This window comes from Eulemur rufifrons, chromosome 2, assembly GCF_041146395.1.
Source record: "Eulemur rufifrons isolate Redbay chromosome 2, OSU_ERuf_1, whole genome shotgun sequence".
Classification (NCBI taxonomy): Eukaryota; Metazoa; Chordata; class Mammalia; order Primates; family Lemuridae; genus Eulemur; species Eulemur rufifrons.
Genome location: NC_090984.1, coordinates 47,966,348 through 47,983,170, shown reverse-complemented (window position 1 = coordinate 47,983,170; position 16,823 = coordinate 47,966,348). Strand labels below are relative to the sequence as shown.

The window sequence follows — 16,823 nt, the reverse complement described above, 5'->3', positions numbered from 1 at the left end:
GGGGCCTGGGGCATTACCTGAAATCCCAGCACTCCACTCATAGGCTTTCAGGGTTTCTGGAAACCGCCTTTTAAAATACATTCCTGGCTGTAAAGTTGTTTGTATTTAAGTTAAGTAATTAGTGTTTACTGTGCTTAGGGCTCTGAAAGGAGTATGGAATATTGTTAAAAGGCCCGTGTCCTCAAGAAGCTTGCATTTTATTTAGGAAGTCTTCACAGACTTCTAGAATCATAAAAGAAGCAGCCCCAATGTACAAGCTGGGTTGTGTTAAAAAAAAAAAAAATTGGGTAAGTGGAAAGTCAGAGCACATTTCACAGTAGAAAGGACTTAATTACTGCTTTGGTGAGGAAGAGAAAGGAGGGCATGAGCAAAGTCTTGAAGTCCAGAAATAGTTTGATATCCATAGGACACTATGAAAAGTTTGGGGTTATTAGTAATTTTTTTTTTAGTCAAAGAGTGGTGAAGGTTCAGCAGGTACCAGGTCATGGATGGCCTTGAAGACGCTATTATAATGGTATGATTAACTCTCAAGTTATTTCACCTGTTTCTAGAATTGGGCCTCAGCTGGGAGAAGAAATGAAATTAGGCAAGTCTCAAGCAAGGAACAGCGGGGGATCCACTTAACAAGGAAGCAGTTTTGGGCTAGAAAGACAAAACTTTAAAGATAAGAGTAGACAGAATTTTATATTATGAATTTACCAGTTTAACAAATTATGTTGTCCAAAGGGAGTAAATCTGATGGAAAGGCAATTGTTTTTGGCCCATGGCAGAGGAAAAAAAAAAAGTTTAATATGGCTGTGACTGTAGAAATACAATGCACTAAAATCTTATTTGTTATTTTGTGACACACAAATTACTTGATTCACAATTTTCTCCTAGGCTTTGGGCCTTTTAAGGTCACCATTAAGATCCTTAGGTAACAGGTGGGCAGATGGTCAGGTGAAATTTAAACCAGCATAAGTTATAAGCTCTTGGAAAAAAAATCAAAATGCCTTCCTTCCTAGGAATAAGGTAATACGGTAGCAATGGGGCATAATTTTCTGATGGTGGAGTTATAAGGAAGCAGTATGCCAGGCAAAGGCTGTATGTTAATTTTGGTTTCCTTTTGCCTCCATTCCTTATGCATCTAACATTGCAAGACAAGGTTGTTTTTCCTTAGCAGAAGCGCCAGTGTTTTTCAAAGCGAGATCTCAGTACCACCACCATCAAAATCACAGGATCCAAAGTAAAAACGCTGATTCGGTCCCACAATATCCCTAAACAATATGAGTCTTAGGGTGAGGCTGTAAGTCGGCCTTCTTAAGCCGCAGGCGATTGGGGCGGGGTTCCGCCTCCTTTTACTCTCCGGGCTCCGCCCCTCCCGGCCTCCCGCCGCAATCTTGGCGGGAAGACGCCGGCTGCTAAATAGCGGAAAGATGTCGGAGTCTGACGCAGCGGCTGAGAAGGCGGAATCCAGACAGCGACTCCAGGTGAAGGTGAAAAACGGGTTGACGTTTCCCGTGTGCTCCTGCCGTATTTTTTTTGTGAGGGATATGCCGGGCACAGGCCCAGGAGGGCACGGGCAACCTGGCACCAGGGATAAGTGGGGATCCCTGCCCTGATTTTCCTCTGTGAAAAACCAGGCCTTCGGCATTAAGTAAGGTTCTTATCAGTAGCCGTAGAAATAGTGACAGGATCAGATCTGGGACTCCCTTTCTCCAGCCCTCTGCGTTTGCTTTTGTGGCAGTTATTTTCAGCTTCATACTCTTTAAACAATTCCAGTAAATCCGAAGCTGAAAGTTGGGGTCGTTTCTTCAGATACAAATGTTAGTCATTATTATTGGTCTGGCAAACTCATATGGGCAAGAAATGTCCCCAGTAAATGAATAATTCTATTCAGGTTAGTGAATTATATATCTAGATTTTGGAAGGGAAAAAAAAGTTCTTTTGCAGGCTATGTATTTGGATTTATGTTGTCATTATGACTTAGGAATTAGATTTGTTTATGCAGATCTGTTGGAAACGTTGTAAGAAGAGGCATAGGATCTGGGATTCTAATACTCTGTTTTTCTTTATTGACCTAAATAGGTGAATGAATATAAAGAAAATCAAAACATCGCTTATGTATCTCTGAGACCAGTGCACACTACACTTCTAGGAAAAACACCTAAGGTTTATCTTGTTCCTTTTTCACTCAGTAATCTAGACCAACTTAAGTGCTCCAAATCCCTAATAGAAAAGAATTCTAATAATGAAGTGGCCTGTAAAAAGTATAAGACTACAATAAAAAAAACTTGCGGAAGGATTTTAACTCCAAAGATGAAAGCCACATCTTCCAAGGCAGAGTCCACTTTGCAAACATCATCCTTAGATGTTCATACTGAAAGTAACAAGCCACAATACAGCAATTCAGATGCTGTGGTTCTCGGTGTTGATATGGAAAGCAGTCAGGATGGAGACAGTGATGAAGATACCACACCAGGCCTGGTAAGAATTTAATTAGCAGCTTGTTCTAATTTTCTTACTGTTTTGAAATGTGAAGTTCTGACAAGCTAAGTTTATTAAGGATCTCTTTATTTCAAACAAATTATCATCTAATGTAAGTTTAATTGAAATTTTATTATTTTTAATGCTTACGAAATAACTTCTTTGGGTTAATTTTGCTCTTGGTTTCGATGTGTCAAAGAGAGGATTGAGTTTGCTTCCCCTTTTCCTACTCTAAAATTATTGCATATATTTTTGGGTTTACTCATACATTATGGTGCCTTACATTGACATGTACAGTATACCAGAAGGGACATATGGTATTTGACCTGTGATATCAGGGTATGAAAACCGTCATTAATTGATTGTATTGATATACTAAATAACATTTCTTTTAAATATAAAAGAAGACAAATGACAGAGCAGATACCTGAGAAACACAATAGTTCCTTTTAATAGTTCCAATCAGTTTAAGGAATTAGGTCTCTAATTCTTTTGGCTTCTACTGTCTAACAGGAGTGTTGTGCTCCATTCAAAGTGATAAATTTTATGTAGGACAAGATGAAACCGTATGTACTACATGACAAAAGGTTGCTGGAAGTAGGGGAACAGAAAATGATAGTAGGGAATGGGAGATATGATAACTGACAAGTTATTTTTTTGAAATAGGAATTTGATTTATGCTTTATTGTACCAGAGGTAAGAACCAGGGCTGATAGTGGGACAGCATGGGGTAAGTATTAAGTGCATTGGACTGAGAGTTGGGAGCCTAGCTTCTGGGCTAACCACTTTTAAGAAACCTTGTTCCTTTAAGCAAATCACCTACATAGTGAGGGGATTTAATAAGATCAGTGGTTCTCAGCTTTAGCCTATATCAGAATTATCTGGAGAGCTTGTTAAAACTCCATTGCAGGGCTCCACCACCAGAATTTCTGATTCAGAAGTTTTGGGGTTGAAGCATACAATTTACATGTCTAACACGGTTTCCTAGAGACACTGATGCTGTTGGTCCAAGACTGCACTTTGGGAACCATTGGATTAGATGATCTCTTTGGCCTCTTAGACTGTAAGATTCTGAGTATGAGTATATGAGGTAAATATAAAGCAAATTGTCATTTGATGTAAGGAAATACGATCAGAAATTAGAACATGAGGTAGTGAGTACTATACTGTAGCACTGGAGATGGTCAAGCAGAGTCATAAATGCCCAACACACATTTTCTTAGGACAAACTGTAAGATATAACATTTTTTTATAGAACATTTTGTTCTTTTATTCTCTTCCCTTCCTTTATCTTTTTGGAGTAATGTGACTAAAGCTTTGTGGTTCCATGCTTTAGGAATAGTGTTTAGTTTATAAGCTTATTTCTTCCTGAGTGAAGGAAGAGTTTTGTCACATCACAGACAAAAGTCTTAGCCTGCAAGTCTAGGATTTTGTTCTATTTTCTGGGAAATTTTAAAAATTTTGTCTCCGGTGGAGCTTGTGGCTTAATTTGACTCAACATGGGAAACCTCTTCTGGCCCGGACACGGACGGGATTGACAGATTGACAGCAAAATTAAAAAAAAAAATTTATCTCCCAGCCCTTCTATTAAACACTTTCATTTCATAAAGCATTTCTTAGCAGTTAATTTTTAAACATTTTGAGATAATTGCAGGCTTACAGAAGAGATGCAAAAATAGTACAGAGAATTCCTGTGTATCTTTCACCCAGTTTTCCCTTATGTTAATATCTTACATAACCATAGAACATTTACCAAACTAAGACATTACCATTGGTGCAATACTACTAACTAGAGTACAGAACTTAATAGACTTTCAACAGTTTTTCCACTGATGTCTTTTTTCTATTCCATTATCCAGTCCAGGATTGCGCAGTGTATTTACTTGTCATGTCTCTGTAGTCTCCTCTGATCTATGACAGTCCCTCAGTCTTTCATGTCCTTGGACAGTTATTTTATATAATGTCCCTCAATTTGGGTTTGTTTGATATTTTCTTATGATTAGATTAAGGTTTTGCATCATTGGGAAGGATACCAGGGAAGTGATTGTGCCCTCCTCAGTGCATCATATCAGGGTATACATGATGTTGATTTATTTTACTGGTGATGTTCACCTCGATCACTTGGCTAAGGTGGTATCTGCCAGGATTCTGCATTGTACACTTACTATTTTTTCCTTTGCAATTACTAAATATTTGGGGGGAGATACTTTGAAACTATACAAATATCCTATTTCTGTCATCAACATATATCTTTTTTATTGAGATATAATTCAGTTAACAATAAAATTTACTGTTTAAAAGTAAACAATTTGGTGATTTTTGGTATATGTACAAGGTTGTACAACCATCACCACTATCCAATTCCAGAACATTTCCATCACCCCAAAAAGAAACCCTATTTCCATTAGCAGTCATAAACAATCCCCCCTCCTTCCCATTCCAACTCTGGTGAACACTATTCTACTTTCTGTGTCTGTAGAATTGCCTATTCTGGACATTTCATATATATGGAATGATACAATATGTGGTATTTTGTGTCTGGCTTCTTTCACCTAAGATAATGTTTTCAAGATTTGTTCATGTTGTAGAATGTATCAGTACTTCATTTCTTTTTATGGATGACTAACATTCCATTGTATGGATATATCACATTTTATTTATCCATTCATCAGTTGATGAACATTTGGTTTATTTCCACTTTTTGGCTATTATGAATAATGCTGCTTTGAGCGTTTGCATATGAGATTTTTCATGAACATATGTTTTCAATTCTCTTGGGTATATGCTTAGAATTGAAATTGCTAGGTCATAGGGTAACTCTTTAACTTTTTGAGGAACTGCCAAACTGTTTTCCAAACCAGCTATACTATTTTACACACCCATTAGCAATGTGTGAGGATTCCAGTTTCTTCACACCCTTGCCAATACTTGTTATTGTTTGTCTTTTTTAAATATTAAAAAAATTTTAATTGTGGTAAAGTATACATAGCATAAAATTTACCATCTTAACCATTTTTAGGTGTATAGTTCAGTAATGTTAAGTACATTCACATTGTTGTGCAGCCAATCTCCAAAACTCTTTTCATCTTGCCAAACTGAAACTATACCCAATAGACAACTCCCTGTTCTTACCTCACACTGACCCTTGACAAACACCATTATACTTACTATCTATGAATTTTACTACTACTGTTACTTCGTATGATGGAATTACACAGTATTTGTCTTCTGGTAACTGGCTTATTTTACTTAGCATAGTGTTCTCAATTTTTTTGATCATAGCCATCCTAGTGAATGCAAAGTGGTATCTCATTTTGGTCTTGATTTGCACTTTCCTAATGACTGAGGATTTTGAGCATTGTTTTATGTGCTTATTGATCATTTGCATATCTTTGGAGAATGTCTATTTAAGTCTTTTGTCCATTTAAAAAAATTGGGTTGTCTTTTTATTGTTGAATTGTAAGAGTTCTTTATATATTCTGGATACTAGACCCTTATGAGAGATATGATTTGCACATATTTTCTTCCATTTTGTGGACGGCATGTTTGCTTTCTTGATAATGTCCTTTGACATACAAAAGTTTTTAATTTTGGTGAAATTCAATTTATCTATTTTTTCTTTTGTTGCTTGTGTTTTGGTATAATATCTAAGAAACCATTGCCTAATTCAAGGTTATGAAGACTTACAACTCTTTTCTGCTAAGAGTTATAGTTTCAGCTCTTACATTTAGGTCTTTGATCCATTTTGAGTTAATTTTTGTATATGGTGTGAAGGAGGGGTCCAAATTCATACTTTTGCATGTGGATATCCATTTGTCACAGAATCATTTGTTGGCAAGACTGTTCTTTCCCACTGAATGGTCTTGATATCTTTTGTTGAAAATTGGTCACCATAGGTGTATAGGTTTATTTCTGGATTCTCAATTTATTCCATTGATCTATATGGAATATAGGCCAGTACCCCAGTGTTTTAAATTACTGTAGTTTTTAAATAAGTTTTGAAATTGGGAAGCATGAGTGCTGCAACTTAGTTTTTCTTTAAGATTGTTTTGGCTATTCTGGGACCCATGAATTTTAGGATCATCTTATCCATTTCCACAAAAAATAACATTCAGAATTTTGATAGGGATTGCATTGACTCTGTAGATCAATTTGGGGAGTATTGCCATTTTATCAACATCAAGTCTTTCAGTCAAGAACATGGGATGTCAAACATGCATAGAGGGAAGTAAAGACCCAGGGAGAACATGGCCATCTACCAGCCAAGGAACATCTGAGACTACCAGAAGCTAGGAGAGATGACTGGAACAGATTCTTCCTCACAGCCCTCAGAAGAAACCAAACACTTGACACCTTGATTTGGGACTTACTTCCAGCCTCCAGAACTGTGAGACAAAGAGTTTCTATTGTCTAAGATGCCCAGTGTCTGGTACTTTGAAGCTACAGCCCCAGCAAACTGGCCTTCGTTGCATCTTCCAAGCCAGCTGCTTTCCTGATAAATTCACTTCAGTCTGCTGAAGGGCAGACCAGTGCTACAGGGTGAAGGAAGTGTGTGTGGCTTCATGCCTGAGTGAAAATGGCAGCAGTTTAAGAAGCAAAGAGCCTCAAGTTTTGCATAAAGTAAAACAATGGGCCAGCAAGACATTTGACATATAAAAAAGGAGCATTTGGAGAAAAAGCCAAGAACAGATGCGAAAGACAAGAGTTACTGTGGATTGTCATGGGAAGTTTGAGGAAGGAAGGAGTTGGCTCCATGGTGGAGCACAAAGACACTGCCTTGTCACTCACAAGAGCAGTGGAAATGGTGAAAAGGTCAGTGTGTTTGACAATTGATTGTGAGCGTGATGGCTGAAGAGTTACATTCAAATGGAAGAGAACTTGAACACCAGGGAAATTTCTGTGAAAACTTGCCAAGGATTTTCAGTGATGAGCTTAAACAAAAGCCCTGACATTTGCTCTGATATTTTTTTGTTGTTGAGACAGAGTCTCACTCTGTTTCCCGGGCTAGAGTGCCATGGCGTCAGCTTAGCTCACAGCAACCTCAAACTCCTGGGTTTAAGCGATCCTCCTGCCTCAGCCTCCCGAGTAGCTGGGACTACATGCATGCACCACCATGCCAGGCTAATTTTTCTATATATATATTTTTTAGCTGTCCATGTAATTTCTTTCTATTTTTAGTAGAGACGGGGTCTCGCTCTTGCTCAGGCTGGTCTCAAACTCCTGAGCTCAAACAATCCACCCGCCTCAGCCTCCCAGAGTGCTAGGATTACTGCTTTGATATTTTTAAGAGAGGTTTGTAAAAAGAAAAGCACACAAGTTTTTGAGAAAAATAGTAAGTGATCATGGAACATGGTGTTTTTATTATGATCCAGAAGTAAAGCATCAATGTTTGCCACAGAAAGCCTCAACATCACTGAGACTTAGGAAAAATACCCATTTCAAAAGTGAAGAAAGGCCAGATGGGGTGGCTCATGCCTGTAATCCTAGCGCTCTGGGAAGCCAAGGCAGGAGGATTGCTTGAGCTCAGGAGTTTGAGACCAGCCTGAGCAAGAGAGAGGCCCCATCTCTACAAAAATAGAAAGAAATTAGCCAAACAACTAAAAAAATAGAAAAAAATTAGCCGGGCATGGTGGCATGTGCCTGTAGTCCCAGCTACCTGGGAGGCTGAGGCAGGAGGATTGCTTGAGCCCAGGAGTTTGAGGTTACTGTGAGCTAGGCTGATGCCACAGCACTCTTGCCCAGGCAAGACAGTGAGACTCTGTCTCAAAAAAAAAAAAAAGTGAAGCGAATACTAATTTGTTTTTTTAACCTCAGTGACATTATTCATCTTCAGTTCATCCCACAAAAACTGAGAGCTGATCAGATTATTTTAGGCACAAATACTAAAGTGATTGGGAAATGTTAAATACTTTTTTTTTTTGTTTTAAAGGAACTCTGGCTTTGATTTGTTTCTCAACCATGACAGTGGTTTGGATTGCTACTGACTTCCTGTCACACAGTTTTTGATAAAAGGTGTGATTTAATACATTTGATTACTAATCTGTTTCACCAGATATGATTATAAATGACATTTGGTTGTTAATATGTTTTTTAAATCCACCCACAAAGAAGTTGGATTTGCCACTATCAGTGACTTTCAAAAGAATATGATAAACTAGGGCACCTTGGAGTAATGGCTGATTCTGGGGCTGGGGCAGGGAAAATACAAGATGAACCTGGAGCATCTTGTAGTGCCAGGAGGTAAGCAAGTGCTCAAAAAACAAAGGGAAAGAAGCATGTCAAAGGGACACAGGAACCAGCCTGAAAGAGCTCTCAATGGCCAAAGTTGGAACAATTTGAGCCACAAAATAAATAATACGGTATTGGATTATAACCCAAAGTATAAAATAAATATCTATGAGTCCATATTGATATATTGATAAATAAGTGATCAAGTAAATAAAATGAGAAGGAGACACATCTTCCTTGAAGAATTTCAAATAATATATGTAAATACTCCCCCCTCTGAGAGAGGGTACTGATGCCACCCCCCCTTATACCTTAAGGGTGGGCTAGACTTAGCAATTTACTTCCAAAGACCAGAGTAGAGAAAGGGAAATATAATAGGAGCTTTACATTGGAGAAACCTGGCAAGCTCTACCTTGACAAGTGATGTAGGTTAATATCATAAGTGGTATCATGTGGCTATCATGTACTCCCTGAAATGATGTGATGAAAAGAGCACTTCATCCCTGTGGCATTCTTTACAAAAACCCATAATCCCAGACTAATCCTGATGAAAACAACAGACAAACCCAGACTGGCGGACATTTAATAGGATATGGGGCCAGTTCTCGCCAAGACTCTCAAGGTCATGAAAAACAACAAAAGACTGAACAAAACTGTCTTACGACCACAAAAGGACTGGTAAGACATGACAGCTAAATGCTGTGGATACCCTGGATTGGATCTTGGAACAGAAAGAGGACATTACTGAAAAAACTAATGACATCCACATAAAGTCTGGAGTTTGATACTAAGAACAACAACAAAAAACACATGGGATGTCTTTCCATTAATTCAGGTCTGCTTTAATTACATTCAATATTTTATAATTTTCAGTGTACAAGCTTTATACTTCTTTGGTTAGAAACATTCCAAGGTAGATTGTTCTTTTTGATGCTATTGTGAATAGTATTGTTTTCTTAATTTCATTTTCTGATTGTTCCTTGCTAGTGTATGCAATACAACTGATTTTGGATATTCATCTTGTATCCTGCAACTTTGCTGAGCTTGTTAATTAGTTCTAATATTTTTTTGTGTGTATTCTTTAGGGTTTTTTAATACATAAAATCATGTCATTGGCAAATAAGGGTTTTTTGGTAAATAAAGTTTTATTTCTTCCTTTTTAATCTGAATGCCTTTTATTTCTTTTTGCCTAATCATCCTGGCTAGAACCTCCAGTACAGTGTTGAATAGAAGTGGCGAGAGTGAACACCCTTGTCTTGTTCCTGATCTTAGGGAAAAAGCTTTTAGTCTTTCACCGTTAAGTATGATTTTGGCTGTGAGAAGCATATAATTTTTTACACTTTTCATTTTGAAGTGATTATAGATTGTTAGGAAGTTGCAGAAATAATTCAGAGAGGTCTCATGTATACTTAACCCAATTTCTCCCAATGCAAACATCTTATATTACTATATAAGGAATTTGTATATCGTATATATTAGTATATATGATAAGTACATATTACAATATGAAAACCAGGAAATTCACATTGGTATAAGGAGTGTGTATAGTTCTATATCATTTTATCATGTGTAAATTCATGTAACCACCATCATAATCAAGATACAGAACAATTCCATCTCTTCAAAGATCTCCCTTAGGCTACCCGTTTATAGTTATGCCCACCCACTTCCCTCTCACCATGCCTAACCCCTGGCAACCACTAATTTGTTTTCCATCTGTATAATTTTGTCAGATGAATTTTTGTCAGAGAATGTTATATAAATGGAATCATACAGTACATCAGTATGTGACCTTGTGGTATCAGCATATTTTTAATTCAAGTTATTTTTCTTTAAAAAGTTTTTTAAAATAGCATTTCACCCCCCCCCCCCCTGTTTTTTTTTTTGAGACAGGGTCTTGCTCTGTTACTCAGGCTAGAGTGCAGTAGCATCATCATAGCTCACTGCAACCTCAAACTCCTGGGCTCAAGCAATCCTCCTGCCTCAACTTCCTGAGTAGCTGGGACTATAGGCACATGCAACCATGCCCAGCTAATTTTTCTATTTTTTGTAGACATGGGATCTTGCTACGTTGCTCAGGCTAAACAGCATCCTTTTCTTGTTTTATGGATGCTGTAACTTCTGAAATATTTCTGTAAATTTTAGAGTTTTAAAATTTCTATTTCCTGTAATAGCTTCACTTTGAGAGTCTACTTTTTCTGATGATATTTGCTTTGTTTTCTATTTCATGTTGCAAGTTTTTGAGGTAGGTTATGTCAAGAATACAGTTGGTCCTCTGTATCTGCAGGTTTTGCATCCATGGATTCAACCAACTTAGGATGGGAAATATAATACCAATAAAAAACAATATGCTATAACACTATTTATACATCATTTACATCATACTAGGTTTTATAAATAGAGATGATTTAAAGTATACAGGAAGATATCCATAGTTTATATGCAAATACTATAAAAATCCTCAAAGTGGGGGGTGTCCTGGAACCAATCCTCCTCAGATACTGCGGGATGACTATAGTTTGAATTACCCATGCCTCTTCAATAAAAACTAGTGATTTTTCTTAATACATTTTCTTAATTTCTTCTGTGGTAAGTAGAATCATCTAAGTTTGTTCCTTTTATCTCTGTATGCATGTAATTTCATATATACACACATGTGTATACATAAAATCAAAGCAGCCCCAAATTTCCTTCCACATATCTCCTTGTTTCTGATTACTGCTCAGCAGATAAAAGACAGTTTCAGCCTTATTAGCTTCTTTTTTTCCCAGTTAACTGTTGACTTACTGTGAAGATGAATCTTTGTTTCACTTAACACCACATTCTTCACACACGTATCTCACACTTTCCATTCCCACATCCTTATTAGGTACAGCAGAAGCTTTATCAGAGTTGTAAAAATCTCAATATAAATCAGAGAATTCAAATGGCTTCATTTTTTTCCCCTCATGAAATACTCCTTGGGGGCCCTCCATCTTCTTACCTCATTCTGGACCATTTTACTCTTTCTTGGCTTACCTTTTACCATTTTCCTCTGAATTTCTTTTATATTTTATTTTATTTGAGATACGATCTCTCTCTCTCTCTCTCTCTCTGACCTGAGCTAGAGTGCAGTGGCATCATCATAGCTCACTACAGCCTCCAACCCCTGGCTCAAGTGATCCTCCTGCCTCAGCCTCTTGATTAGCTGGGACTACAGGTGTGTGCCACTACACCTGGCTAATTTTTTTCTATTTTTGGTAGAGTTGGGGTCTTGCTTTTGCTCAGGCTGGTCTTGAACTGACCTCTAGCGATCTTCCTGGTTTTGCCTCCCAGAGTGCTAGGATTACAGGTGCGAGCCACCGTGCCAGGCCTCATTTGGGCTCTTTTAATCTGGAAACTCATGTCCTCAGTTTTGAGAAACTTTCTTGTATTATATTTTTAATAATTTCTTCAGTTTCTTCACAGTTTCTCAAATTGTTAATTGGATATTGGATCTCCAAGATTGATTCTCTAGTTTGTTTTTTCTGTCCATGTGTTAATCTCTTTTTGTTTTACATTCTAAGTTTTCTTTAAGCATTTTAATGGATTAAAAATTTTCTGTTATTCTTTCTTGTTTTGTGAATTTTCCCTTTTTATAATATCTTGCTCTTATTTCATGAATACGTTGTCCTATATTGCTGAGGATTTTTTTTTTTAATCAGTACACTGTTATATGAGTGGATTTTTAGGAGAAAGAGACAAATGCATTTGTTCACTCTGCTGTGTCTATTGGAAGGTTTTTGTTTAGTAAAAAGATAACTTTTAAGTAGTAGTACAATTAATGGCCTCTAGGAAATAATTTGCTGTTAGGTTATATTACTTGACTCCTAATATCAGATCATTTCTTATTTAATTGGGAAGCCATACAAATATTTTGTGATTATCCCAAATTCAAACTTTTACTCAATATCCAATTCAGCAACAATTATGTACTATTTGGTAAGATAACATGAAATGAATAGAGGGGGTGCAATTTGAAGGAGAGTATACATGCAGAGAATGAAATACCTGTTTTTGTGAGTGCTTTTGTTATAAATTATGTAAAGTAATGGAATCTTTTTGGTGTAATTTCATAGGATGATTTTTCAGGATTGTCACCGTATGAAAGAAAGAGACTGAAGAACATATCAGAAAATGCAAACTTTTTTGATTCTCTTCAGTTATCTGAGGTTTGTGTGGAATCTGTAATTAAAACTAAGATGCCATTCCTCCTGCCAGTAGGTCAATAAAATACTTACAGAGTCAGGTTTCATAGTGTCAGATGAGGGAGTACAAAATTAGGAGGAGGTTTTTAGTGCACGAGGACACATTTTAGTAAAAAAAAAAAATTAGGAGCAGGTTTTGCACTTAAAATAAGAGAGGTTATTGTATTCCCTAGATTCTAAGGCATATTTTTTTACATTTTAATATTTTGAAATGGGCATCTTAAAATAGAATTGGCAGCTTTCTCCCTTATTTTTTGGTAGTGCATAAAATAATGGTGTCTTATGGTTGGTTGTCTTGGATAAGAAGCAGGGTTATAGTCCCTATATTGCCAATTGTTGCTTTAACCTAAAGATGAAGGAGAAATGGGAGGGATGGGTGGAAGGATGTGTGGCAGAGGAACGTGGGGACAATTCTTTTTTCTTTTTAAATCTTACACTTTAAGAATAGTTGGGAATATGCTTCGTATAGGGAGCTTTAGGGACAAATGGCCAGAGCTGGGTGTGGTGACTCACGCCTGTAAATCCCAGCACTCTGGGAGGCCGAGACACAAGGGTGGCTTGAGGCCAGGAATTCTAGATCAGCTTGGGCAACATAGCGATAACCTGTCTCTTCAAAAGAAAAAAAGGCCAGATAAATGGCCAGATATATGCTAATGTTTTATAATCATTAAGATTAAAGGTATGATTTACATTGGTGTCTTCACACTGGGGGTAAAACTTCTGTGTGTGAGAGAATAGCTGCTTAGGAGGGTGTGATTCCCCCCGGCAAAGATATTAAACCTTTGGCTTTACTAAGTAATTAATTGATTTCTCTCAGTACCAGATTCCCAAATATTCAATGTGTGTTTGCATCTTGTGGGGAGAGAGAACAAGTTAAATGAAGGAACTAAATTGTTTGAGTCACTAACAATTGAAAATCCATCAGAAATTTAGACAAAGAATCTCTAATTATGATTTTAGTTAACAGAAAATATGATTTGACTTACAGAAGTATAACCTATAACTTTTCTGGAAAACATCAAAGTAGGTTTGCTAGTAGTAGAAGTTAAACCTTTTAATTTGTAATAGTATATTTGATTAAATACTATGTCTAATCATGTAAACTCGTTAGCAGCTTGGTCCAAGGTATCAGAATGTTAGTACATTAGATAATATTATATACTTGCCTTTATTATTGGTAGTATAATTGTCCCAAGAGCGATATCCTACCTTGAGGATCTGTAGTTCCTGAATAGACCTTAGTGCTGAACGTTTTAACAGATAAGCTATATAGTTATAACATTTTTATGTGTATGTATGTTTTGTATACTTTGCAGTCAGCTGCAAGGCTTCGTGAAATGATAAAGAAGAGACAACCTCCTGAATCTAAGAGGTAAAATATCTGGTTTACAATGCCTGGACTATGATAGACTGCTAAGTTGTTTTATAATTTGAAAAAAATGATTTGGTATAGTAAGCACAAGAAACAGATCAGAAACTCTGTAATTTTATATATATATATGTATATATATATAAAATTTTTTTTCACCCTTAGTAGAGACGGGGTCTCGCTCTTGCTCAGGCTGGTCTTGAACTCCCAACCTTAAATGATCCTCCTGCCTTGGCCTCCCAGAGTGCTAGGATTACAAGCATGAGCCACTTCACCCAGCCAGAAACTTTGTAATTTAATCTTAATCACTAAGATCTCTTTGGGAATGCTACCTTTTAATGGCTTTACAGTTCTCACCTTCATCAAAGGAATATGAAGCAAATAGAATCCAGAGCTGAATTTTGTTTATCTTTACTGTTGCTGTTCATAGAGGCAAATTTATTTCCACTAAATTATTCTTATTTTTGCCTAGAAAACTATTAAAGATTATTCTACTTCCTTTTTATTTTTCTGGCTATCTTTTTGCTTCTCAATTTGTTTTTGCTTTCCCAATCCTAGAATAAAGGAAGGGATTTGAGATTTATTGAACATCTGTGAAACATAGTGCAATGATCTAGCAATTTTGTCCTATATTATCTCATTTAATTCTGATAATCATCATATGTGGTAGGTAATATATCCATTTTGTGACTTAGAAAACAGGCTCAAAGAGGTAAAGTAATTTGCCAGAGGTCAAAACAGCTCATAAGTGGTAGTTCCAGGATTTGAACCCCAGGATTTCTTTTTTTTTTTTTTTTTTTTTGAGACAGAGTCTCGCTTTGTTGCCCAGGCTAGAGTGAGTGCCGTGGCGTCATCCTAGCTCACAGCAACCTCAAACTCCTGGACTTAAGCGATCCTACTGCCTCAGCCTCCCGAGTAGCTGGGACTACAGGCATGTGCCACCATGCCTGGCTAATTTTTTGTATATATATATATGTGTGTATATATATATATATATATATATATTTTAGTTGGCCAGATAATTTCTTTCTATTTTTAGTAGAGACAGGGTCTCACTGTTGCTCAGGCTGGTCTCGAACTCCTGACCTCAAGAGATCCACCCGCCTCGGCCTTCCAGAGTGCTAGGATTACAGGCGTGAGCCACCGCGCCCGGCCCTTGAACCCCAGGATTTCTTTATCTTGAATTCTCTCCACTGCATTTTAGCAGTGCTTACATATAACTGAAGAAACTAAAAATTTTCGTGGTATTAGGTCATTTGTTTAGTGGTAGATGCTAAAGAAATATTGCTTCATTTAATTGGTTTGATTCTATAATGTTAGGTCAATTAGCTTAAGAAAAGCTAAACGTTTAATCATGGCCAGGTATTTTCGAATGTGAAAAGTTATTGTAAGGAACATTGGGCTGGGTGCAGTGGCTTAAGCCTATAATCTCAGCACTTTTGGAGGCCAAGGTGGGAGGATCACTTGCAGCCAGGAGTTCAAGACCAGTCTGGGCAAGATAGCAAGACCCCACCTCTACAAAAAAATAGAAAAAATTAGCCAGGCATGGTGGTGCATGCTTGTAGTCCCAGCTACTTGGGAGGCTGAGGCAGGAGGATATCTTGAGCCCAGGAGTTTTAGGTTGCAATGAGCTATGATGACACCAATGCCCTTTATCCAGGGCAAGAGAGCAAGAGCCTGTCTCAAAAACAACAAAAAAAGAGGAACATCATTAACACTAGAAAAACAATAGTGCTGATCCTGTTGCCAGTGGATTAGTAGCTTTATATTTGTATATATATATATTTTTTTACCTTTTTTTTTTTTTAAACACATTGGTAGCTATTTGTATATTTTTTATTAGCCAAGATTGGTGATTTGTTCATAAATCACCTAAAAGTTCCAGTACTTAGTAGTTGTACAAGTAGTAGTACTAAGTTGGTGGTGTGAAGTTATGTAATATAGAGGAAAAAGCATAGCCTTTGACATTTAGCAAACGTGGGTTCAAGTTTTGATTCAGCCACTTATGGGTATGTATAATATTTCATAATTTACATAATTTTTTTCCCCGTTCTGTAAAGTTGGCATTATGCCAATCCAGGGGAATTTAAATTAAAAAAAAGTATTAAATATACACATAAAAAGTACATATAGCATTAGTGTAGCTGAAAACTTACAGTAATACAAGCCCCATCCATGTACCTGCCTTCCAGGTTAGTAGAAATTATGTACCTCGGAAGGCCCATGTGAACCCCTCCCTCCTGACACATCCACTGTGCTGAATTTTGTGATAATCATTCCTTGCATTTACTTTTCATTTTACCACCTATCAAACACTATATTGTTTAGTTTTGTCTGTTTTTGATGTTATATAAATGATGCCATTTTTATATTCTTCTGCGTTTTTTTTGTTTTGCTCATCTTTATATCTTTATGATTTTAAATTTACCCATGTTGATGCGTATAGTTTTATTCCATTAATTTTTTTCTGCTACATGATATTCCACTGTGTGAATGTGCTATGGGGTTTGTCTGTTCTGTTGTTGAGGGACAGT

General features: G+C 36.9%; 1 protein-coding gene across 2 annotated transcripts in view; it reads left to right on the top strand.

Annotated features, from left to right (window-relative positions):
* The first annotated feature begins 1,352 nt into the window (after positions 1 to 1,352).
* Positions 1,353 to 16,823, top strand: part of WDR76 (WD repeat domain 76) — a 48,895-nt gene continuing 33,424 nt past the window's right edge. Inside the window, exons 1-4 of one of the 2 annotated variants that reach the window (XM_069460760.1) lie at positions 1,353 to 1,475; positions 2,068 to 2,466; positions 12,792 to 12,884; positions 14,237 to 14,292. In XM_069460760.1, coding sequence (XP_069316861.1) covers positions 1,416 to 1,475; positions 2,068 to 2,466; positions 12,792 to 12,884; positions 14,237 to 14,292 — 608 coding nt within the window. In that variant the 5' untranslated portion in view covers positions 1,353 to 1,415. Of the gene's footprint in view, positions 1,476 to 2,067; positions 2,467 to 12,791; positions 12,885 to 14,236; positions 14,293 to 16,823 lie in introns of those variants that run through there. The other variant, XM_069460767.1, reaches the window with a different exon arrangement.